Genomic DNA, 25,573 nt, shown 5'->3' with positions numbered 1-25,573 from the left:
ACACAAAATATTGTTCACTGTGCATATGCTTTATCAAATAAAAATAATGATATTTACTGATGGCTTTGAAAATAATTAATTTTGAGTCTTAGGCATGTCTTTGTGCTATAGATCCTCAAATAAATTTAGAACTTTAGTGGGCCCTTCTTTTACTACTGAATTCCACACATATTTCCTCCATTGTTCAAAGCACCTTCAGGAGATCCTGAATGGGCCAAACACAGTATTAATGCAAAGGCCATTCATGACAGGCTGGAAAGAATGAAACACTCAAAAGAAAAGGGTTCTGCAAACTTGGGTTCTGCTGACTCACTCAAGCATCAATTTGAAAAGGGTAGAGTCCTTTTCTTTAGGCAAGAAAACCTGAAGATTGTCAAGCAGGGAGAAAAGGTGCAAACTTCTGATAGGAGACTGCCAGTACTAATTTCTCTAGAAGGGGCTCTGTTTGAACAGTGCAGACCATGTGTGGGATTGTGCATCTGTATGACATGATGAATAAGTCAAATATTTGACTAACTTAAATCAACAGGTTAATGAACTCAGTGTCTGATTAAGGCAGATTCCAAGATGGGAAAGGCCACTGAATGTACCACCACTTTTTCTCTTGTTCCTTTCCAATGCTAACTACTTTTAGGGTTTTTCTGGCATCTGAGATTGCTAGGAAGAAGACAGATAGCCCATTACGGTTTCTTTTGGAAGAACAGAAGTTGTAATTATCCAAAAATCACAATACTAACCCACGTTATCATTTCCTGATGTCAATGATGTTGCTCATAGCCCAAATACAAGAAAACAGTTGAAGAAGAATTTTGGAACGTATGAAAGGTCAGTGTTATGAAAAACATACAACTTCATTTAGATGTGAATCTGTTTTTTATCTCTGGGTATGGGATCAGTTCTGATACTTAGAAAAAATACATTAAGAGTAGTAGTAGTAAGCTAAAGAGATAAGAATGAACTACTTAAACTTAGACATTTGTTACTGAACGTAATTTTTTCTTGTAGGAAATAGCTTAATGTAGTTGGTTGACTACAGGGTGCACATTTATGGGTACTGAAGCTTTAGGACATATGGAGTTTTCCAGTGATATAGCTCCACAGCTAATTTGTTCATTTTTGGAGCATATAAAGGACATTGCCTTGGCCATTTGCCAATGGCTGCTTCTCTACTTTCTCTCTCAAGCCTTCTTTGCCTCAGTCTTTAACAGTAAGGCCAGTTGTTCTTTGAGTACCCAGCCCCCTGAGCCAGAAGACAGGGATGGGGAGCAGAATGAAGCCCAGATAATCCAAGGGGAAATGGTCAGTGACCTGTTCCACCACTTGGACACCCACAAGTCTATAGGGTCAAATGGGATATACCCAAGGGTGCTGACAGAGCTGCTGGAGGTGATCGCTAAGCCACTTACTATTATCTGTCAGCAATCTTAGCTAACTGGGGAGATCCCAGTCAACTGGAAGTTGGCAAACGTGACACCCATCTACAAAAAGGGCCAGAAGGAGGATCCAGGGAGCTACAGGACTGTACAGGACTGCCTGGTGCCAGGCAAGGTCAAGGAGCAGATGACCTTGAGTAACATCACACGGTACATACAAGAAAACCATGTGATCAGGCTCAGTCAACATGGGTTTATGAAAAGCAGGTCCTGTTTGACCAACCTGATCTCCTATGACAAGGTGACCTACTCAGTAGATTAGGGAACGGCTGTGGATATTGTGTACTTAAACTTCAATAAGGTCTTTGACATCATATCCCACAGCATTCTCCTGGAGAAGCTGGCAGCTCACGATCTGGATGGGTGTACCTGCGATGGATAAAAAACTGGCTGAAAGGCTGGGCCCAAAGAGTTGTGGTGAAGGGAGCCAAATCCAGTTGGTAGCTGGTCACGAGTGGTGTTCTCCAGGGCTCAGCATTGGGGCCTGTTCTGTTCAACCTCTTACTCAACCATCTGGATGAAGAGATTGAGTGCCTCCTTAGTAAATTTGCAGATGACACCAAGTTAGGTGGGAGTGTTGATCTGCTGGAGCGTAGGAAGGCCATGCAGCAGGATCTGCACTGGCTAGATCAATGGGCTGAGGCCAGTTATATGAGGTTTAACAAGGTCAAGTGCCGGGTCCTGCACTTGGGTCACAACAACCCCAGGCAGCGCTACAGACTCGGGGAAGAATGGCTGGAAAGCTGCCTGGCAGAGAGGGATCTGGGGGTGTTGATTGACAGCTGGCTGAATATGATCCAGCAGTGTGCCCAGGTGGCCAAAAAGGCCAACAGCATCCTGGCTTGTATCAGGAATAGTGTGGCCAGTAGGACTAGAGAAGTGACTGAGCCACTGTACTTGACACTGGGGAGGCCCCACCTTGAATCCTGTGTTCAGTTTTGGGCCCCTGACTACAGGAAAGTCACTGAGGTGCTGGAAAGATTTCAGAGAAGGGCAATGAAGCTGGTGAGGCATCTGGAGCACAAGTCTGATGAGGAGCAGCTGATGGAACTGGGGCTCTTTAGCCTGGAGAAAAGGAGGCTGAGGGGAGACCTTATTGAACTCTGCAGCTACGTGAGAGGAGGTTGTAGCATGGAGGGTGTTGGTCTCTTCTCCCAAGTAGCAAGTGATAGGACAAGAGGAAATGACCTCAAGTTGTGCCAGGGGAGGTTTAGATTGGATATTAGGAAAAAAATCATCACGGAAAGGGTTGTCAGGCATTGGAACAGGCTGCCCAGGGAAGTGGTGGAGTCACCATCCCTGGAGGAGTGTAACAGGCCTTTAGACGAGGTTCTTAGGGACATGGTTTAGTGCTAGAGTTAGGTTAGGTTATGGTTGGACCTAATGATCCTGAGAGTCTCTGGCAACCAAAATGATCCTATGATTCTGTGATTCCATATTTTAAGCTTCTTTTAGGCCAGAGATCATAATTTTGCCACCTGTGGTAACTGTGCCAAGTGCAGTGAAGTCTTGCTCCACATCTAGGTTTCAAACATCACAACCAAAAACTACTACAGTGGTGATGGCTCACATCAGCTGACTACTAAAATCTGGGTCAATCTAAGGGAAGCAGAGTAAGAGCATGCCAGGGAGAAACAAGAAAAACTCAGCCTGAGGTAGGTCTCATTAAACTCCCACGTGGCTCATCTATTAAGGCAGAATATGGGGAAAGGACTGAAATAAAAAACATATAAACAGTAGGATCCAAGCTGCACAAGATGATGAGCAGGGTGGAGAATCGGAGGGGAACCTGGAAGGAAGGACTGTGGTTATCAGAAGAAGCCTAAAAAAGGGGGATAGACATTTCTGAAAAGCAGGAAATAGCATGTGACAGCAGTCAGGAGAAGCAGCTGGACGGCAGCTCTGTTCCTCTTGCTTTATGTGGGGAGATGGGTTTCCCAAAAGCTTCAGTGGAGATTTGACCTCTCTGTATGCTTCCTCCTGCTCTGTGGCTGAGTGGGGAGCTCCCCTCCTGTTCAAAAGCTGATTTTAACTGCTGTCCACTCGATATCACTGTGAGAGGGGTGTCCTTGATCGTCACATGAGGGGTAGGTTTGGGACTCTGTCGAACTTAACACCTTCCTCCAATTTCACATTTTGAAACATTTATTCACTTTTCTGTGCAAAGCTGCACTCTTCTGAGTAAGGTTTTTCAGTCAGACAGAATATGTCTGTATCTAAACAGGGCTTGAATTTAAACTGCAGTATGTGAAAGAAGTCTCCACATCTGCATGGTGTGAGCAGCCCTGCAGCACATCATCTGTGGTATCATCTGAAACCATAAGAGGCTCTATGTTTTCATCTGATGCTGTCCTTTTCAAAACAGGCTGACCAGAAATTAATGCTTCAGAAAGACATCATGACCACACGCTATTCAGTGCTGCTGTGCCACAGCAAGAGAGTGCCCGACTGAAACAGTTCAGCCTGTGGTGTCCAAGGCCACAGTGCTGTACCCCCCTTGACGGGTCTGGTGCACCTTCCACCCTCTTTTCAGTTCTTAAGCTTTTAGTTTTGGGTGCTTTTAAGTTGTAGACAGCTACCTCTATGTGGTCAAAATGTATAAAAATGAGGGATGCCCTTCAAGATGCTGAACAGTCTGTCTGTGCTCTAGCAAGTGTTTAAAAGAACATTTTAGGTGGGAATACTGTAGTAGTCTCAAAGGAGTCAAACCGAACATGTAAGGCAGTATTCACTGTTCCTGTTTCAGTGCTTAGGCAGATTAGAACAAAATTAAGTGCTTCTCTTCAGATGTTTTATACCCCAGACAGCTGTGATGAGATTTATTTGACCAAGGATCCATCACATTGATACCTCTTGTGATCTGGTGAGCATGAGCTTGCTTTGAAGCCAGAATAAAGACTTTCAATGTGATTTCAAATGAATCATGCTCTAAAAGTGTCTGTATTTCTCTGTCTTGGCTATAGAGGGAGCTGAAAGTGACTATCTTCTCACAGACAAAATAGATGTCCACATCGTAAAAACCTACAGTTATCTGGGATTCAGCCCTCCTTTAAAAGCTAGCAGTGCCTTCAGCTCAGCATCTTGCCTAGTGTAAGCAGTGCTCAGAGGGAGAGACCGCACTTCATCTCAGCACTGTCATTGTTATAGAAAAGGGCATCAGAAAATTCTTTACTAGATAGGGATTCCTGGCAAGAAGTGATAAAATCAGCTGTAAATCTCCACAGGAAGATGTCAAATATAAGAAGACAATCATTCTGACATTGTGCAGGTAGGCAACCGGTCATCCCGTTAGACTGCAGAGATTGGGTAGGTGTTAGGAAACATGGAGAGAGTAGAAGCAACAGGTTCAGTCCAGAGGTTAATAGCCCAGGCAACACTGAGCAGGGCTGGAATTGACAGAGAAGTGATAACTCTTCCAAGGGCTCTATGGATATATTTATGATGACTACATAGGGAATTCTGTAATGAGCACTGCCACTTCCATTTCCTTTGACTGTGCTCCCCCAGTCTCCAATACATGAAAATTAGTAAAACAAGAGAAGGAACAAGCTGCATACATAGGCAGGCTTTGTCAACACCACTATCATGCAGCAATAGCAGAGGTACATTTTTTGAAGTAACACATTTCAAATCCTCTTGGACATGCATTTTGGGGGTATAAAAATTACTCCTACCACTTGTTCGTCTTCCTGTGCAATACTAATTGTGAAGGCATGAAGTCAGTTCATTTCAGTGTTTTCAGTCCACACTAAGGAACTTGTATAGCTTTAAAAATGCAAGAATCCTTAAAGCAGTACAAATTCTTGTTTTAGATAAACCCATAAAGAGGCATGTAGCATATACACTTTTTCTGTTCTCTTTGATCTTAGATTTAAAAATTATTTTACTCATATAATAATTAATAAGAACTCTTGATGTTAAAATAAAAGAGATGGAAAAGCTAATCACAAACTACTGATGATTACGAGAAGTGCAGGGATATGTCTTCTAATTTACAGAATACCGACATGTAATTTTATGGGTTTGCTGTAATTTCATTCTAGTTTACAAGTGTCGGATGATGATTGAGCTAGAAAACCTTTTTATGGCAAAGAGAGAGAACAAAGTCCTGTTAATGGTTAATAGAGTTTGGGTTTAATATCTTTTGTCCCATTACTGTGCCAGCACTGGGCCTATACTCACATGTTTTGCAGGGTCAAGGAGAGAATTTGTGAGTGAGAGTGAACACAAGCTGTGGTTCTTAGAATAAATGAGTCTTGATGCATTGACCTCAAGCTGAATTTCAGCTTTCCTAGATCAGCAAAATTCTGAGTAGCTGGTTTGTAAAACTGTATTGAAATTCAGTTTCTGATGCTAAGTAGTCACATTCCTTCTGAGCTATTTGTCCATAAGCACTGAGATGGGCTTTCCATTTTTCAACTCATATGAAATGTATGAGAAATTATTCACCTATGAAAAACAACCATCTCCATAACGAAACATGGCAGCTTGCTATAGCACGATATAATGTTCTGTATGGGTATAAAAGAAGAGCAAATAACTTATTCTGAGTTAACCAAATAGGGAACTTTAGGTCAGTGGAAGGTAATTACCCAAAAATGAACTTGGCTTGTGTGTACAGGCTAACATCTGTATCATTGCAAAATAAATGCCACAAATGTTTCAATAACAAATAACAGATGCGCTCAGTTCCTGGGTTTCAGATCTCATCTAGAAATGTTCCTCTTATAGGTGACCCATTCCCCCACCCCTTCCCTGGTCCTATACAGAGCACTCGCTTGCTACTGCTTCAGGTTGCAGGGTACCACACACCTCATGGCCAGCTTCATATTGTTCAACTTTGCCGTTAAGGACTGGCATTTTATTTATGGGAGCTTGGACTGCAACCCTTTATTTGCAAGTCAAAAAGTACAGTTGACTGCATGACCAGAGAGTCCAGCTGAGAGCACCAGCCCTGTGCAACACAGCCACTCACAATGATAACCTTTTACTTGGGTTGGAGGCAACAGTTTTCAGCAGAACTGATGAGTTAGTAGAAATAGATACTTGGTGCCTTGATAAAGTTGCAAACACAGAGTCATAAAGCATTAGCCAAAGAAACCAGTATTGTTGTGGGGTGCTGTGCAATATAAAGTTTCTTTTAAATAGGTATTTTTTTAAGTGACTAATGACTTTGAACTGATGGGCAGCCCTTTGTAGGGAGTGTTCTCCTGTGGAAGTGGAGAATGGTCACGTACATCATACAGGTGAAACATGCCATGACTGCACTAACACTGCTGCACAGCCACAGCACTGAGGCTGGACTGAGGCTACTTTGTCTGACTTGAGCATGACTCAAATGGTAGTCAGGATCGGAAATGGCAGACGCACCCTGCACTTTGCAGCACATTGAATGTTGTGTTTGCCTGCCGTGGTACTTATGGCATTTTCCAGCTATACCACCTGCTCCTGCAGTGATGTCTCACGGGGCTGGAACCAGAGTTTTGGCACTTGAACCTGGCAGCTGAACTCATTCAGCTTGTCTGTAGAAACATAGAATGTCCTGAGTTGGAAGGGACCCACAAGGATCATCGAGTCCAACTCCTGTCCCTGCACAGGACAGCTCCACAGTTCACACCATGTGTCTGAGGGTGTTGTCCAGTCTCTTCTTGAATACTTCTTGAAAATAGGGGTGACCCAGGATTCACGGTGGCATAGCTGGCCAGCTCAGGCACAGCAGCAATGTAAACGGTGTCTGCCAGTTTCCCTGAGGAGCTGGGATACAGGGAGTACAGCCTCCATTCATCAAATAGCTCTAATGGCTGTGATGGAAAGGGCACAAATCCTGCAGATTGGTCTGGCACTGGACACTGTCAAAACCTGGGACATTCCTGTGTGCTCCTGTTTTCCCAGCTACTCTCAGCTGTCCTTGGTAATGTGCTGCCTTTTTGTACAAATGTTCCATGTACTGCACTGGGGATAGGCTGTAAAGATACTGGCTTTCTGACTTTCACCTTCTCTTCCAGAGGACATCTCTGTCAGCACTAGAGCGCTCAGAACAGCAGATCAGGAGAGCATCCAGCCTGGAAGAGCTGCTTCGCATCACTCACTCTGAGGACTGGAAGCTGTGGAAATGCAGGCTAAAACTCAAAAGTCTGGCCAATTTAGACTCCCGCTCTGCATCACATCGCTCTACCAGATTTGCTGCTGCCTTCTATGATATCGATACACTGAAAGGTAGGTGCAGGTTTGCAGTTGAGTCTGATCTCAGCTTCAGGACCACTGGTTCTTATGCAGCAAAGAGTTAGGTACCAGGGGTTTCCTAGAATACATCTGTACTGGAAACAACAGGGCATTCATGGAAAATTATATGAAAAAACGCCAGGCAACAGCCAGAGTATGTTTCCCTGTTCTGTGGCCAAATCAGGCTTATTGTTCTCGGAATTGTCTCCAAATGGATGATGTATTATATATGGATTCATCAGTCCACAGAAAAGAGAGGAAGTCAATGTGCAAAGAACAGGTTGGAATGACTGGCCGAGGGACCAGCCAGCAGCATTGTGCTAAATATCAGAATTTGTTTGCAGGCAGAAACAAATGAGCTTTCCTGCAGGCATAGAAATCCCCTTTTTTACTAGGTGTGCTCTGACATAAGGCATTGTATCAACAGCAGTATCTGTGTGGGAATTGCAGACGAAGGAGGCATTGCCCTAATCCCAGTCTATCTGAGAAAGTCTGTTTGGAGAGAAGCAGTAGATATTGAAAGAACCAACCAACACCTGAATGTGAGAAATCAAAATCTATTCCCCCACCTGGAACAAAAATGAATATTATTCCTTGTAAGTGAGAGACTTGAGAGGCATTATATGTTCATTGAGGTAAAATAAAAGACGGTTACTATACTTTTGTCCAGCAAATGGATATCCCACAGCAAAACTACACTGTAGCCTAACAAAGGACAGATCGAGTTATTATTTTTTGTTGTTCAGTCTGTACCCTGAAGCAATATGATCATATCACTTTCCTTTTGGGAAATCAGATATTACCGATCCTGTTTCAATATCACTTTTACAATAACCACAGCCACATTTGCATACCTTTATTCAGCTAAATTATGGCTGAGCAAAGGCCTTAATTTGGTTCTTTGAGCCACAGCACAGAAATGCAGACATAGTACCAGTCTGAAAAGGGTTTTCATATGACAGGCATGGTTCTAAACTTCTCATAGAAATTTTGTATAGAAGTAAAGAATCCAATATACACTGGAAGAACAATTAAGAGGGCTTAAATTAATGACAGATGTTTTGTTTGCTCACCTTTACAAGTCTAAGTGTCCACAGAACTGTTATTAGAAGTAATACCCAGTGTCAAATTCTGTAATTCTCTTTTCACTATTGTTGATTTACTGAGAACCAGCATTTATGACAAATTAAAATGTTCCTTTTGTCAATACAGAGCAACAACAGAGGATGTTATCAAGTGTTACTGAGTCAGTGCATATTGCAATGGGCTTTTTTCAATGGCAGGACAATATAACTCTTCAGGTAATAAAGTCAGATGACTATAGTCATACAGACAGTTTTCTCCTAATTGCTTGGAACAGGGTTGTTTCCTACTTTTCCTTTAAAAGTCTAACTCTAGACAGAGATGTCAGCTTTCTCATTGAAAGCCAAGCCACTGAAATTTAAGTTAAAAAAAGCCTGTTGGGTCATCTTCTCCATTCTTCCATCCAAAGTGGAATTATCCCAGGACAGAAACCACTTTTGTTCTAATATATTAATATGTTCAAGGTACTAAAGCTCCTTTTAAAAAAACCAAGCCTATAAACACGTATTTCTTTCCAACACCCTTTCCAGTCATTAAGGATTGATCTTTATGCCAAGGGCATCTGTTTTGTTTTAATAAAGTCTTTTAACAAGAAGACTGGGTCAAGGCTCCTCAATGTTTCACTGTTAGACCATCTTGCACAGCACCTCAAACTCCAGTAGGGCTTTGTTCCTCCTTTCTAGAGCTTTAATGATGAATCCACTGAAAGCTCGTGTCACCTTGTCTAACCACAGCCTCCCCCAAGCAGCTCAGCTCACCTAGGATGGCAGCCTTTTCAAGCTGCAGTCTGTATCGGAGCCAAATTTCTCAGCAGATGCCGTGTGCTTGTTCATGGAAAAGATCAGGGTGACCACGGTGCTTCAGAACCAAAAGTGGCATCCACTTCTTTGACCACCCCTTCCTATAACAGCCCTTCTGCTAAAGAAGTGGTTAATAAAGGGAGGATGTGTGCAGTTGGAAAGGTCATCACCGCTTACGCTCATTGAAGTGACATCTCAAGTGATTGCATGCACATATCTTAATGAGTTTGGCAAACATTTTATTTTCTATTTTAAGGACAAGGATTGGATTGCTGTTGTGGTTAGACTAACACTACTCTAGAAAATTCTGTTTATTTTAGTAATTCTTCTCTTAATTTATGCTGTAACATCAGAAACCAGACCCTAAGCTTTTATTTCTTGTACTTTTTGTGAGACTGGAAAGTGGAGTGAATCAACCTTGGCAAAGGACTTTGCAGGTATAAACAAACTGATCTATATACACGCAGCTGAAGAAAAGTTATAAATAATAAGAGGAAAGTCAGGTAGGAAAGATAAATAAATGTTCATCCAAAGAAAAGTTATAGTATTTAGATTAACAGTCTTTAGAATTTTTTTTTCAGAACTTCCCTGTAAATGTATGCATGCTTGCACAATAGTGGGGAAGTGGACTGCATTGAAAGAGAGAGGAATTTTCTTAATAATACACAAGTTGCTTTTAATCTTTCACAAGGTTGCTGGAAGGGGACAGACAGGAAAAAATGTTTTCCATAATTGTAAGGACAACTTAAAGCATAAGCATTGATGATTGTCCTGTAATTCCACAATTTGAATCTCATAAGTAAAAGCCAAAGAAAGCAGAGCCACTTAATAAGACTTGAGATAATATATTGTAAATGTCACTGCTTTCTCTCTCTGCTTAGTCAGTTAATGCATAAATCCTTCTTGCAGTTAAAATTTGACAGATCATTCTAAAATAAATACTAGTTGACAACAATTCAGTATTTGAAGGATGTCGCAGTGTTTTGAATAGATAAATCATGCCTGAATTCATGTTCCTGTTATTCAAACTCGAGCCCCCTGAGGGTACTGAGGTGTGAGAGTGTTTGTCTTGGATTTCATCAGACATTTTGGAAACGGTGCTCACTGGCTCACATCCAGTAGGAGTATTAATACACTCTGACCAGAATCTGTTAATCATTAATGTGGTTTTGTAGTCAGGCCCAGGCTCTACTGAGTCCGCAGAGGGGTACATGCAAAGAGAGGATAAAATGACAATAAGGACGTCCACCCTGGAGAAAGGGAGACCAAGGTGTGGACCAGCTTTGTCAGACAGAGGCCGTGGAGCTGACTAGGGGAAATGGATGCAGTTCTACTTAACCCACTGGAATTAGTGGAGATTTTGGTCATCTGCATTGAAAGCTGAAGGCGGATAAATGCAACGACCTCTCTGCCAGGGCAGCTGGTGTAAGTTACTGGGATAATTTTGCACTCAGTCTCTCTCTGGGCCTTAGATTGATCCAAGTAAGTGTAAATCGATCCAAGTAAGTGCAAATGGCCTGCCAGCACTTCATTTTCATTTATATAATGCTTCTGCCTCACTAATCAGAGGTTTAACTATGCCATGATTGCTCATAAAAATGGTGTTTTCTCCAGTCATAGATGAGGAATGGCAAAAGACGCAATGTGTGCCAAGGGAAACCTGTGTGGAAGTTGCCAAAGAGCTGGGTACAACAACCAACAAATTCTTCAAGCCTCCCTGCGTGAATGTGTTCAGATGCGGAGGCTGCTGCAATGAGGAGAGTCTGAGCTGCATGAATACAAGTACAACTTACGTGTCGAAAACGGTAAATGAGTCTATTCATCTGCTTTCTTTTCACTCTGGCTCTCCAAGAAAGGAGGGGAAAGAGGATGTTTGGTTTCTGAGATCCTGTTATGAAAGATCTGTCTGCACTATCAAAACAAACAGAAGAATTAACTTTTATCCACGTGGAGTAAATTCAGGCATGCACAATAAGACTTTACATTCACTTTGCATTATTAATAGTGGTTATATACGCATAGAGATGGAAAATTAAATGCTTTCAATATGAATGCCTTAGGATCTGACTGTCAAAAATAATGAGTCACATTGGAAAAGAAAGGGCTTGAATTAGGAGCCAATACTGCTTAGGTGCAACAAACAGCAAAAACCCAAGTTTTAATTACCAGGGCCAAAAACTGAGCATAGAGTAGCCATAGAGCTTCTTTGTGACTCCCTCTAGTGTCTATGTACAGAGACACCTTGTTCCAGTGGGTGACTGTGAGCAGAGCTCCAAGTTTAGTACTTTCAAGCAGCTCTATGTATTAAACCATGTGTGTTCATACCTACAAAAGGAGTACAGGAGACTGATCCTCCTAGATTAATCTTAATCTTGTGCAACCCTGCTTATAGTTGATAAAAACCTTTGACTTGGACTAATATATTAAATTCTAGTTATTAAAAGGTTTTTTTTCTAAATCAGAACAAAGAACAAGGGTAGTTGATTTAGAAAAAAAATGGAAGTCCTCATGGGGAGCAAGTCCAATTTACTTCTGTATTTGTTTCAGGTTTGTTGGAATGTAATCCTACTGTGTCCGGTTGTACTGGAATACAGTTGGAGTAAAAGAAATCGGAGACCGTCTTTCTTGCATCAATGTTCATTAATTGCCTTCATTCCACACCAGAAGGAGAAAGCTGTTATGAGCTGTTGGCCACACACAAAAGACATCCGATCAGCTTAGGGAGCTAGGTCAGGCTAAAAAGTATTTTTTTATTTATGTGGTTTTGGAGCAGCAGTTCATAAGTTTGTTGAAAAACTGCACTTCTGCAGACTGTAACATTCTTTTAGCATCTTTCAAAATAACTATTCCCTCAAAAGCCCCCAGCTAGGCTCCACTCCCGGATAAACCACCGTCAGTGCAGATTTACTCCTCTGAAATGAGCGGAATTACTCCGGTACTTGTGAGAGCATTTTTTTTCTTAGTATAAAATATCCACAGAAGGATATTTGTGCCACCTAAAGTTAGACACTATGACACCCAAATTTAAATATCTAACCAGTCAAGCTTACGAATACTTCTCGGCCCCTGAATGTGGATGCAGCATTAAGCCAAGACACAATGGCGTGCAAAGATGTGCCCTGTGCTTTGGTTTCCATGGGAAGGAAGCTGGTTTGTAGGGGCAGAGGGGGTGTGGATGACTTTAGCAGCTCCTACACGTAGCTGGCCAAGGAACTGTGGCTTCCACAATGCTGCTCAGAGATCACCCAAAACAATTGGGATGTGCTGAAGTTCAGCTGAGCTGCTTGGTTCCTCAGGCTCCTGCTAGTCAACTGAGAGATGTTTCCAGGATGATCCCCATTCCTGCCAAACTGCAGGAAGCCAGCTGAAGCAGAATGAACTCTCCTCTATTTACTCTTTTTTCTTCCCTCTCTGAAGAGGCCGTGGGGGTCAAGTGAGGCCCGTAAAGATGCATGGTCTGATTATACCCTAGGACAGTTAAATAGCTGTCTCCATACGCAGTTGAGATTCAGCAGATGATATAACTGAGAACCAAGTTCTCAACACCTGTATCTTTTTCATTTGGCCCAAGCATCCAGAAGAAGCTTTTGAGTGCTTTTGCAAATAATTTTGAATGGTCTTGAGTGTTTAATAGCTGGTGATAGAGCACCGGGACCACCGTTTTGGCAAGTTCCTACCTTGGTGGGCATCGCTTATTCTTCTCTTCAAAACCCTCAGTGCTTACCTGCTCATTTATACCTGCAGTTACTATCTCCAGAAAAGAGCAAGAGTGGGGCAAACGGTGGGAAAGGATAAGAGGTTTTGATTTAAAACTCCAAATAGTAACTACATCATGCAAACTGAAAAATAAATGTTATTTCATCCCCCTAGCTCTTCGAGATCTCGGTTCCTTTGACAAGTGTTCCTGAGCCCGTGCCAATCAAAATTGCCAATCACACAGGCTGTAAGTGTCAATCAAATACCCAGCGCCATCAGTATGCCATCATACGAAGATCTGTCCAGTACCCAGAAGAAGATGGGTAAGTTCCCTCTTTTACAAACTGCTATATATGTCGTGAAGTTTGAAGTAGGAAAACTATTTTGTTCTGATTTGGTCATTACAAGGGTACCTTTACTTTCTGTTATCCCGACACTTTTTCCAAATAGCTTGATTATCACTCAGGGTTAGAAAGCTTCAACAAAACCTGGTGAATTGTAAGTGTGTGGACACTAGAATCCAATGCACAGCTGGCTAGTTCAGCAGGATCTGGAGTCATTAAGACATTTAGGTGCCTGAGAGTGAACTTAAAATGCACATATTAGCACTGTGCTCCACTGGTACTTCTTGGGTAGGAGTACACACTTTTTCAACCTGACATGAGCAACTCTGCTTGCAATTATTTAGCCAGGGCACACAGAGTGCTGTGGTCAAGCTAAAGCCTTCTGCCATACCTCATGGCACGTTAGGTCAGAATAAGTGTGAACCATGGCTTTCTACTTTCTGTTCCAGACCTGGTTTGCATCTGCCAGGCCCATTGGCTAGGAAAAGTTATTTCACATCAAACTTCAAAAAACAGTATAAAATACCTGTAGTCCTGTTGAGAACAGGCTACATTATTTTAACAAGCACTGTAGGAGCAGAGGCAGTTTGAGTGACTCACTGGAAGTCAGCTCAGATGCCTCTGTCTAGACCTGCATGTAGGCTTTCCCCCAGAACTGCCGTTCAGTGAGACATCTGGACTCGGGGAGAGGTGGCATTTCAGCAAAGCCACCCCAGCCCTCACTCAGCCTGCTGGCTGCTCTAAATCATCTTCCTACAGAAATACAGAAGAACCTCAGCCTTCTTCCAGCTTGTGAGGTCCTCTCCCAGAGCCAAGTGCCTATACATCCTTGAGCATGGACAACTTTAAACCAGAGCTGCACTTTCTGGCAGCATGGCAAAAGTGAATACAGTTACATGATATGAAGACAAAGACTACCCTGGGTGGGGTAGAGCTGTTTTATTGAAAGTGGAAATGTGAAATTATAGCTGCTTCCTAAGGATGTGGTCTGAAATATGTGCTCTACCTGCTCCTTCTAGTTGCCAGTTGCCAGACAGCTCAGCCCTATCAGCAAAACCATCCAGTCCCCAGGTTTTCTGTTTGCAGCAATAATGCACGTAGGTGCTGTACCTTCGCATGGCAGACCCAGCATAACAGTAGGCTCATTTTGCCAAATAGCTACACTGAGGCTCCTAATTTTTTAAAATTCCTGTATACGTATTTATTTATTTATTTTTTATTTTTTCTCTTCTAGATGCCCCTTTACCAACAAACTTTGCCATAATGGTTGGGTCTGGGATAGTGACAAATGCGAATGTGTACAGCACCCCAACAGACAAGAAGGTAAAGATGAAATTACAAATGGACACTTTTGCTTTACTATCTCCAGGCTGCTTGTGTTTCATTTTGATTTTGTCTCATTTTTTTATTGTGAGAGTTATAGTTTTGATTCCACATCCCTAGACTGACTTGGCTTAGGGTGTAGAAGCTCAACTGAAAAGAAACACTCATATGTGCTTATTCCCATCCCATGTTTATGTTTGGACATTTTACTTCCTCTATATTAGCAACCTGAATAGGAAATAGTTAAAAAGAGTTAGTGAAGTAGGTACCCTGTACAATTTTTGCATTTTACATGGGCCTTAAATTGTATGATGGGCACTAGGGAAAACTTTTTAACTGTAAAAAAAAAGTATGCCCTGGTATGTATTGCATAGGGAAGGTGCTGAATCTTTATTGTTGGAAATTCTTAAGAACAGACTTAACTGGGAATAAGGTAGCCAAAACCAGTCCTGCCTATTAGTTGTAGTCAGTGCAAAACATTATATGACTTTTCAAAGTATTTGACTCCTTTTTATGATACTATTAAGGTATTAGCTTGGTGCAAAAGTAATTGCAGTTTTGGACTGTGAATATTAAATCTTTATAACTAGACTTAAAGACATCTTTATTAATCATAATAGGAATCACTACAGTCAACAGAGTACGGCCAACAAGAAATAAGTTTGTTTAATCCTGTAGTACACAAATCCGTGCTTCAGGATTTGACGAGCTCTTGGAAAGCATTTTCTGTATCCTGCTGGTTCTGGAAGCGTTTTCCCTGCAAAAAGTTGTCCAGATACTTGAAGAAGTCGTAGTGAGTTGGCGAGAGGTCAGGTGAATACGACGGATGAAGCAAAACTTCATAGCCCAATTTGTTCAACTTTTGAAGCGTTTGTTGTGCAATGTGCAATTAGGCATTGTCATGGAGAAGAATTGGGCACTTTCTGTTGCTTGATGCCAGCTGCAGACATTGCAGCCATTTCAGTCCATTTCATCAGTTTGCTGAGCATACTTCTCAGATCACAGTATCACAGTATCACAGTATGTTTGGGATTGGAAGGGACCTCAAAAGATCATCTAGTCCAATCCCCCTGCTGGAGCAGGAACACCTAGGTGAGGTCGCACAGGAACATGTCCAGGCGGGTTTTGAACGTCTCCAGAGAAGGAGACTCCACAACCTCCCTGGGCAGCCTGTTCCAGTGCTCTGTCACCCTCACTGAGAAGAAGTTTCTTCTCAAATTTAAGTGGAACCTCTTGTGTTCCAGCTTGATCCCATTACCCCTTGTCTTATCATTGTTTGCCACTGAGAAGAGTCTGGCTCCATCCTCATGGCACTCACCCTTTATATATTTATAAACATTAATAAGGTCCCCCCTTAGTCTCCTCTTCTCCAAACTAAAGAGACCCAGCTCCCTCAGCCTTTCTTCATAAGGGAGATGCTCCACTCCCTTAATCATCTTCGTTGCCCTACGCTGGACCCTCTCCAGCAGTTCCCTGTCCTTCTTGAACTGAGGGGCCCAGAACTGGACACAATATTCCAGATGTGGTCTCACCAGGGCAGAGTAGAGGGGAAGGAGGACCTCTCTCGATCTACTAACCACCCCCCTTCTAATACACCCCAGGATGCCATTGGCCTTCCTGGCCACAAGGGCACAGTGCTGGCTCATGGTCATCCTGTTGTCCACCAGGACCCCCAGGTCCCTTTCCCCTACACTGCTCTCTAATATGTAATCTCCCAACCTATACTGGAACCTGGGGTTGTTCCTGCCCAGATGCAGGACTCTACACTTGTCCTTGTTAAATTTCATCAGGTTATTCCCTGCCCAGCTCTCCAGCCTGTCCAGGTCCCGCTGGATGGCAGCACAGCCCTCCGGCGTGTCAGCCACTCCTCCTAGCTTGGTGTCATCAGCAAACTTGCTGATAGTACACTCAATTCCCTCGTCCAAGTCGTTAATGAATATATTGAATAATATTGGCCCCAGCACTGACCCTTGGGGCACTCCACTAGATACTGGCCTCCAACTAGACTCCGCACCATTGACTACCACTCTCTGGCTTCTCTCCCTAAGCCAGTTTGCAACCCACCTCACTACTCTATTGTCTAGACCACACCTCCTCAACTTAGCTGTGAGGATGCTGTGGGAGACTGTGTCAAAGGCTTTACTGAAGTCAAGGTAGACAACATCCACCGCTCTGCCACCATCCATCCACCTTGTTACATTCTCATAAAAGGCTATGAGGTTGGTCAAGCATGACCTACCCTTGGTAAAGCCATGCTGACTGCCCCTAATAACCCTCTTATCCTTGATATGCCTTGAGATGGCACCAAGGACAAGCTGTTCCATTACTTTCCCAGGGACAGAGGTGAGGCTGACCGGTCTATAATTACCCGGGTCCTCCTTCTTGCCCTTTTTGAAGACTGGAGTGACATTTGCTTTCCTCCAATCCTCGGGCACCTCTCCCGTTTCCCAAGACTTGGCAAAGATGATGGAGAGCGGTCCAGCAATGACTTCAGCCAGCTCCCTCAGCACCCGCGGATGCATCCCATCTGGACCCATGGATTTATGAATGTCCAGACTATTTAATTGCTCCCTAACCCAGTCCTCATCGACTAAAGCAAACTCCTCCATTGACCTGCCTGCATCCGGGGTCTCAGGGGTACAGGGCTCCCCAGGACAGCCTCCGGCAGAGTAGACAGAGACAAAGAAGGCATTCAGTAATTCTGCCTTCTCTGTATCTTCTGCCACCAGGGCACCCACCCCATTCATCAGTGGGCCTACATTGCCTCTGGTGTTAGTTTTATCTGCTATGTATTTGAAAAAGTTCTTTTTGCTGTCCTTGACCCCTCTCGCCAGCTGTAATTCTAAGGAGGCCTTGGCTATCCTAGCTGCCTTCCTATATCCTCTAACAGCAGCCTTATATTCCTCCCAAGTGGCCAGCCCCTGCTTCCATGACCTGTAAACTCTCCTCTTCTGCTTGAGCATACCCAACAGCTCCCTATCCAACCACGCAGGCCTCCTGGCTCCCTTCCTTGACTTCCTACGTGTGGGGATGCTCTGATCCTGAGCGTGGAAGAAGCAATCTCTGAATGCCACCCAGCTATCTTGGGCCCCTTTTCCTTCAAGCAGTCTTGCCCATGGGATTTCCCCCAGCAATTGCTTGAAAAGGCCAAAGTTAGCCCTGCTGAAGTCCAGGGTTGCAATTCTACTTGCTATTCTGTTCCTGCCACACGAGATGCTGAACTCCACCATCTCGTGGTCACTGCAACCCAGGCAGCCCTCAACCTTTACTGCTTCGACCAGACCCTCCTTGTTAGTGAGGATGAGATCCAGCAGTGCACCTCTCCTAGTCGGCTCCTCCACCATCTGCATGAGGAAGTTATCATCAATGCACTGGAGGAACCTCCTGGACTGTGGCTGGCTGGCTGAATGGTCCTTCCAGCAAACATCAGGGAAGTTAAAATCACCCACAACAACCATGGCCTGTGACTGTGAGGCCACTCTCAGCTGCCCATAGAAGGCCTCATCAACTTGGAATGGTTTCACCGGGATTCAGAAAGCTGTAGTGGATCAGACCAGCAGCAGACCACCAAACAGTGACCGTGACCTTTTTTTGGTGCAAGTTCGGCTTTGGGAAGTGCTTTGGAGGTTCTTTTTGGTCCAACCACTGAGCTGGTCGTTGTCAGTTGTCATATAAAATTCACTTTTCATTGCACATCATAATCTGATTCAGAAATGGTTCGTTGTTGTTGTGTAAAATAAAAGAAGACGACACTTCAAAACAACTATTTTTTTGATTTTCGTTCAGCTCACGAGGTACCCACTTGTCGAGCTTTTTCAACTTTCCAATTTGCTTCAAATGCCGAATGACCATAGAATGGTTGTAAGAGGATCAGCTTTGACAATTGCTCTCAATTGGTCTTTGTCAACTTCCAATGGCTGGACACTACGCTCCTCATCTTCAAGGCTCTCGTCTCCTTTCAGAAACTTCTGGAACCACCACTGCACTGCATGATCATTAGCAGTTCCTGGGCCAAGTGCATTGTTGATGTTGCGAGTTGTATCTGCTGCTTTACGTCCCATTTTGAACTCGAATATGAAAATTGCTCTAATCTACTTTTTGTCTAACATCATTTCCATAGTCTGAAATAAATATAAAATAAACAGAAAGTAATAAGTCAGTAGCAAAAAAATATAATGTGAGAAAAGAGCATTGAAATGATGTATTACATAACCACATTTATTTAAGAATGTATCCACAATCAAACAGCAAATTTCAGCAATGCAAAAACTGCAGTTACTTTTGCACCAACCTAATATTTAGGAAGCTTTCAAACTGATATGCCATGCGTATGCATATATACCCCTTAAGGTCCATGGAAGGAAGTGGAAGAGGGTAAAATTTACAGAAGTGTACACCACTTCTCCCTCTGCTTTTCTTGGAAAACCTCAATCTGTCAAAGAATTTTGCAGGCAATATTCTGTGATGTAATTGTGTAAGTTTAAAGAGACTTATTAGCAGTAAACATTGAGCCCTGTATCAGTTCTTTTTAAAAATTGTTTTTCTCAGGAAATTGTACTGGTCAAAGTAAAATTATCATAGCGCTAGAGCAGATGGGCACAGAAGCAAGCCTTGCCTTTGTGGTTTAACCTACATGCAACAAGCAAAAGAATAATACCATCCAAGGCAACAGCAAAAGCAAGCTGGCAAAAAATTCCTAGACTAGCAAGCTAAAATAAAACTAAATAAACTCATAAACTGGTCTGTTGATTACAATCTCCTAATGTTAACAAGCAAGAGATCAATGGCATAGTGGTTTCTGTAGGATCTGCTCTCACTCTGGATCAGACCATCTGACCATCAGGTTATGTAGTTAAGCCCAAGTTAGTCTTTTCACTCAAGAAAGGATTAGTACTCTATATTTCAGAGTAAGTCCAAAGGACTTTTCAGACTTTTGTAAGGTCACCTTTGAGCATTAAAATTTGCAGCTTGTTGAATTATAGCTTTTGTTGACATAGACTCAATATTTCCACAGATAAAATATCATTCTCTGAAGTACTTTGTGTTTGGCAGTGGCTGGGACAAAATAACTTAAAATCTGTCTTGGAGGTTGAAACTAAGTGAGACTGAAACACTTTCCACCACTTCACACACGCCAAGATTTATCTCCCCAAGGAAGGAGTCTGTCTTGCAAGAATTTTGGGCAGATTCCTTCCTCCTTTCCAACAGGACTTGGGTTTTATTTTGCCTGGATATTGGTTTTCCAGCATTAAGGAAATAATAATGAAGGTTTCTTTCAAGTAATGTGCAAGCCTTTTCTGGCCACTGTGATCAGAGCTGTGGCTGCAGAGGTCGCAGATGCAGGTTACATTCCACATTCCATAGGTTAAATCCAAGAGCTAATTCTGAAAGTACAGGAAATTACCTTCCCAGTGACACATTATATGCCATGACCTTTAACCAGGGATGTGCTGCTAGCATTTTAATAAAGCTTTCACAAAATGCGTTCCCTTTTTGCTAGGATTAGCTTCATATTGTACTCCAGATGTGTATTTTGAAGGAAGACAGATGAGGTATTAGTGCATTCTCTTGGCTGGGGTTTTGTTTCTGAAGCAAAGTATTTTCTTCTGTCTTTAACTGACAAGCATGCACATGCTCCTTACTGAAGTGATAGACCAGCACACACCTTACTAGACATAGCATTACTTTTTCAAAATTTCTGCAGTATAGGGGCAGTGAAGTACATCAAGTGGCGAGTGTAACAGTTTGCACATATGTGCATTTTTGTCATGGATACAGACTTAAATCCTTTTTGAGATTTTCTTTTAAAAACCTGCTGTCCAGTGAAGATCTTAAGTGAAGGTCTTAACACACAGTCCTAAAATAAAGGGGTTTTTTATGCAGGGTTTAACCCACAAGAAATAGTAGTATCAGAGGAAGTAAAATAATCAGCGCAATCCTCTCAAGTCCTTTTCTGTGCTGTAAGTTACAAAAGAAATTCTGAATACTAGAATCTTTAAGGAAGTACCTGTGTGAGTCCTAGTGACTGCAAAGAAAGAGTTAATCTCTTTGAAAGCAAGATTTAGACATGTAAATCTTACCACTAAATGCTGTATGTGCTATTGCAGGACTTCCTCCTCTTGCTGAGCTGGCTATGTGTGGACAACATATGGAATTTGATGAAGAAAATTGTGAATGCATCTGTAGACAGAAGTGTCCCACAGATTTCTTTCAAAGTAAAGAGAACTGCAGCTGCTATTTGTGTAGGGAGAGCCAGGAGAGCTGTGCTCTAAAACACAAGATATTTCACGCTGAAACTTGCAGGTGAGTGTTCCTTGTCATTCAGTGTCTATGCTGCAAGATCTCAATTACCTTGTGTAGATGCTAGAGGTGCAAGTGGTGAGTTAGCTAGGAGCCCCACAGCGGATAAGATACCTTGCTGCAGTTAGGGAGAGAATAATAATAGAGATGGTATTTACAATGCCTGCCTCAGGAGTCTAAGGTTTATTAAATTAACATGTTTTAAAGAAATCTGGGTGAAGGTGCTACTCAATTACCAATATTTATCACCTTTACCCCCCTGTAATCTCAAGGGAATAATGGTTAAAACTGTGCTACGACTGAAATTACTGTGTGACACAGGAGATTTACAGTGAGATACTGAGTCTTGCATTTATAGGTAGGTAGAACCCATCTTGTGTTCTCTGTCACAGCTGATTGAAGACTCATGGACGCCTGGGGACAAAAGCTCCTTAAGTTGGCACTCACATCATACTGCTCATTCCTTATTCAGTTTGTCCTCAGAGCAAGTGATTTTATAGAGCTAATGCAATTCTTTACTCATACAAAGCCACTTAGCTCTGATTCCACTGAGAAGGCGGAAAATTGTTCTGCGGTTCTTATACTCCATGCATTTCCCTAATCCTTTTGTGTATTTAGTTTTGAGGTTTCTCTTGCAAAATTTTGATAGAAAATACCCCTTTAAAATAGTCTTTCTTCATGCATTAGTTTCTTTTCAAAATTTCCTTCTCAGAAAGCCTTGGCCACATGTAGATAGTCAGGAGATGCAGGAGCTCTGTGTGGAAGCTTATGTGAAGACAGTCAGCATCCAGTTTCCCTGGGTACCTTAGCCGAGCTGCAGTTCACTGAATGGTGACCCACAGGGTCCATTCTCATAGACTTCATAGCTTCATTCATGGAGAAGAAGCTGTGGAAGAAGTAACCTTTGCATCTTTAGGTTCAGCTTTGAAAATACAGACAAGCAAGTTGACAATAAGTATAAAATAGAATCAGCAGTGCTGAAAGTTAGCATGAGAGACTTGATCATTGATGTGTTTCACATAGGTGAGAGAGATCAAGGCAATTATTTGTTTACGTGAGTTTGGCTTCCAGAAGTTACTATAGTCTGGGCGCAGGACTTTTAAACCAGATTTTTATGCCTTGTATTCCTGGAGAACCAGAGCTGAAGTGTCAGGTGAGTAAGATACTTTGCAGAATTTGAGAGCAGCACCATCTATCTAGTGCTGACACTCTGGACTTCACTCCTCACAAGAAATGAAAACATTACTTAGGTCATGACTGTGGACAAATGGACAGCAGCAAGAGATGTTGCTGCAGGCAAGAACTGTCAGGCAGCAGTTGTGTCTCCCTGTGTTGTAGGGTGTCAACACTTTCCCAAGGGCTGTCTAGAGAGCACTGCAGTGTTCAGTGTTGAAAAAGTTGAGGACTGCGACAGAGAGGAATGATCATGTTACAAATCTTCTTTTTCCTTTTTCTCCTTCATCAAACAGCTGTGAGGACAAATGTCCATCCCAACCCAGAACATGCCCGACTGCTAAACCAGTGTGTCCTAGGCATTGTCGTTGTCCGAAGGAGAAGAGAGGTTCTCATGGGTCTCAAAGCAAAGAAACTCCTTGACTGAGCTTTCCCTATTCTCCGAAAATCCACTGCTTTGCAAAGTAGCTGTCACTGACTTTAAAAAAAATAGTAAACATGAACATCTTTCACCTTAATAGTAGAAGAATGAATCCAGTCTGCATTTATTTATTAGAGTAATCACTAACTGCAGGTGATTCCTCTGGGACATTGTTAATTGTTCTCTAAGAGGTAACAACGACCAATGAATTTCTGGCTGTGTTGGAGGCAGAAGTGCCAGTCCAATGTTACATTATGGAAGATGAAGCTGGATTATTGGTAATAGAGTCACAGTCACCAGCGAGTCTTTCTGAAATCGAGACTAGATAATCTTAGACTCTGAATCCTTAGCTAATGCAGCTCCTGGGTGAAACTTTCTTCAGAAATTCAGTGTACAGGATTTATCTTCCAATAGGTTCAACACTGAGTTACTTGATCTACTGTCCAGCTTTGATTATCATTTTGACTTAATTGTACAACTACTGTCAGATGTGCCATATTTAAGTGTATATAAGAAAATAAATACATCAGTTATTCAAGTGGTTTTGGTTTTTCTCTGTTATTTTAAAACTCTGCCCAACAAAAAGAAAACAAGCAAAAGCCCAAGCCATCTCAAGTACAGCCTTCTTCTGTTTGTCCCACTGGGTCTGGCTTCTGCCCAAACCCAGGTCGAAACAAGGTCACTTGATCCAATAGTTTCAGTAAAGAAGAATAGTTTTTCCCACATCTGCCCGACAACCGTGTGTGATTTATTTATTTGTTCCTGGTGTAGTGTGTTAATATCCCTAAGGGGATAACAGCCACATTAGTACTAACTCTTCAGTGATTTTTGGAAAGGCATGGTACACTAAAAGACAGTTTTCCTTTTAGCTTACCATGCTATGAAAATATCTCCTTTGCACTGAAATTCCTTTTACCAGTGTGCGGCCTGAGTAACAGTGTTTTAACCAAACCAAGTACAAGGACAGCATTAGTTTTGGAGCCACTGAAGTCAGGGCTGAGACAGTCCATAGAAAATATTGTGAGCAATATTCCTGAACTGGAAGTGATAGTCTTGATGACTGAATCATTTTTTCCCTTTTGCTGAATTCTCCAATTCTACATTGTAATGTGAATGAAGGGAATAGAGCAAATGAAACAACTGCTACAGAGGTGCAAAGGTAGACACCACACAGGGAATAGCACATGGCTCTTTGATGTGTATCTGAAATTTTTGTATATAGGGAAAAAATAGATTGCTTTAAAATAGAGCCAAATCCTATAAGACAGAATTGTTGGACAAAGCTCCAAACAATTTTACATTTCTTTTGTCTGAGTAAAGCATTTAGGATTCAACCCTGGATGACTGCCCTAAGCCGTCTGTGATCTAAGTCTGTTCAAAAATACCAGCAGCCTCGTTTTGTTATCTGTGCTGGGACCTGGCCTGGGATCCTCTGACCAAGCAATGCGGTCTGACCTGCAAGCATAGTGGGTGGAGCCCCTGAAGCAGGGTTACCTACTGGTCTGCACTGGGCTCACCTGCTGAGGGTTCTCTTCCACAGCAAAGGCCACCCGCAACTCACATGTACTCTGCATGGACAAGAAAGGGGACATGACCCCAGTGCAAAATCAGGCTAACCAGCTTATCAGGAGAATCCCTTTATATTTCCCTTGCTCCTCCAAGAAGCTCTAAATTCAGACATGTGTACATGGTGAGTGATGCCCCTGAGCTAAACAAGGGTCCATCAAAGGAATGACCTGCCCCATCACTTCTCACTCAGCTCAGCTGGGGGCATCCTGATCTCATGGTTGGATTGCCAACAGGCTACACCTTTAGTGCATTCCTCAGAAAGCCAGGGAGCTGCAGAGGCACTGTGCTTTGAAAGCCCAGGTAGATGATGCTGAACCAGACACATAACTGGTGGCACTAGAGTCACATTGAATAAAAATATACCTTTGTGCAAAACTATAGCACAGCATTTGTACAGCTAAATTCTGTGGAAAGAGTTAAAGGTGGCATTTCCCAGCTTTTCCTGAATTGAAGTTTAGCATCTGGCACCCAGTATTAATTATGCCTGAGTTGTGTCAGTGTTGACCTGTAGAGGCTTCCTCAGCTTTCTGTCCTGCCCAGTAAATATAGTAAGTTTTTTTTTACAAAACAGAACTGCTCCAACCTGAGAGACAAGTAAGTCTGCTCCAACTCCAGAAGACTCTTAGATTCAGCAGTCACTGAGAGGCTGAAAAAACATGTTAAAAAGGTTTTCTTAGTGAAGAGAGAGGGATTTGAACATGAACCACCTAACTCCCAGGAGAGTGTAACAGTCATTAGGATACCCAAGCTAGAAAGGTACCATTGCTGACCACCACTGTGAACCTTGCTCTGAGGTTTTCACACCTTTCTAGATCACTGCAAAACAGACCCATGCCTGGAGGTCTAACTCAGGACTGAAGATCCCAATGAGATGGAGTGAGATTTTGCCATGTCCACAGACTTCATTCAGCATAAGCCTCTGGCTGAATTCAACCCTTAAGCTCAAAATTTTGTACTTACTTCTTGCAGATCAGTTTGTTAAATGCTTAGGTAAATATTTTTTATAGAAACATGCTCAAACAACAGAGAATGTGCGATCATCGAAACCATACCTGAAGGTCAATGTAAAATTCAGCATTATTTTAGCATTTAATCCCCTACAGGTTGTTTTACCTGTGAGGGATTTCCATTTTGCAGCAGCAATGTGCTAGAAAGCTTGTGGATTTAGAACAGGTCTTAGGCTTACTGCGAAGGTGGAAAAGGAAATTG

At 42.5% G+C, this 25,573-nt stretch overlaps 1 protein-coding gene across 1 annotated transcript in view; it reads left to right on the top strand.

Annotated features, from left to right (window-relative positions):
• The window catches only part of VEGFD (vascular endothelial growth factor D), a 35,688-nt gene extending 12,362 nt beyond the window's left edge, over window positions 1–23,326 (top strand). The window contains exons 2-7 of the mRNA XM_082057562.1: window positions 7,439–7,649; window positions 11,153–11,343; window positions 13,409–13,557; window positions 14,813–14,901; window positions 21,009–21,204; window positions 22,671–23,326. Of these exons, the coding sequence (XP_081913688.1) occupies window positions 7,439–7,649; window positions 11,153–11,343; window positions 13,409–13,557; window positions 14,813–14,901; window positions 21,009–21,204; window positions 22,671–22,797 (963 nt within the window). The 3' untranslated portion in view covers window positions 22,798–23,326. The remainder of the gene's footprint in view (window positions 1–7,438; window positions 7,650–11,152; window positions 11,344–13,408; window positions 13,558–14,812; window positions 14,902–21,008; window positions 21,205–22,670) is intronic.
• Window positions 23,327–25,573: the final 2,247 nt, after the last annotated feature.

The sequence above is a fragment of the Streptopelia decaocto genome, assembly GCF_964273445.1.
Source record: "Streptopelia decaocto genome assembly, chromosome: 1".
NCBI lineage: Eukaryota > Metazoa > Chordata > Aves > Columbiformes > Columbidae > Streptopelia > Streptopelia decaocto.
The sequence above is the reverse complement of the archived record's forward strand: the minus strand, read 5'-3'. Positions and strand labels throughout refer to the sequence as shown.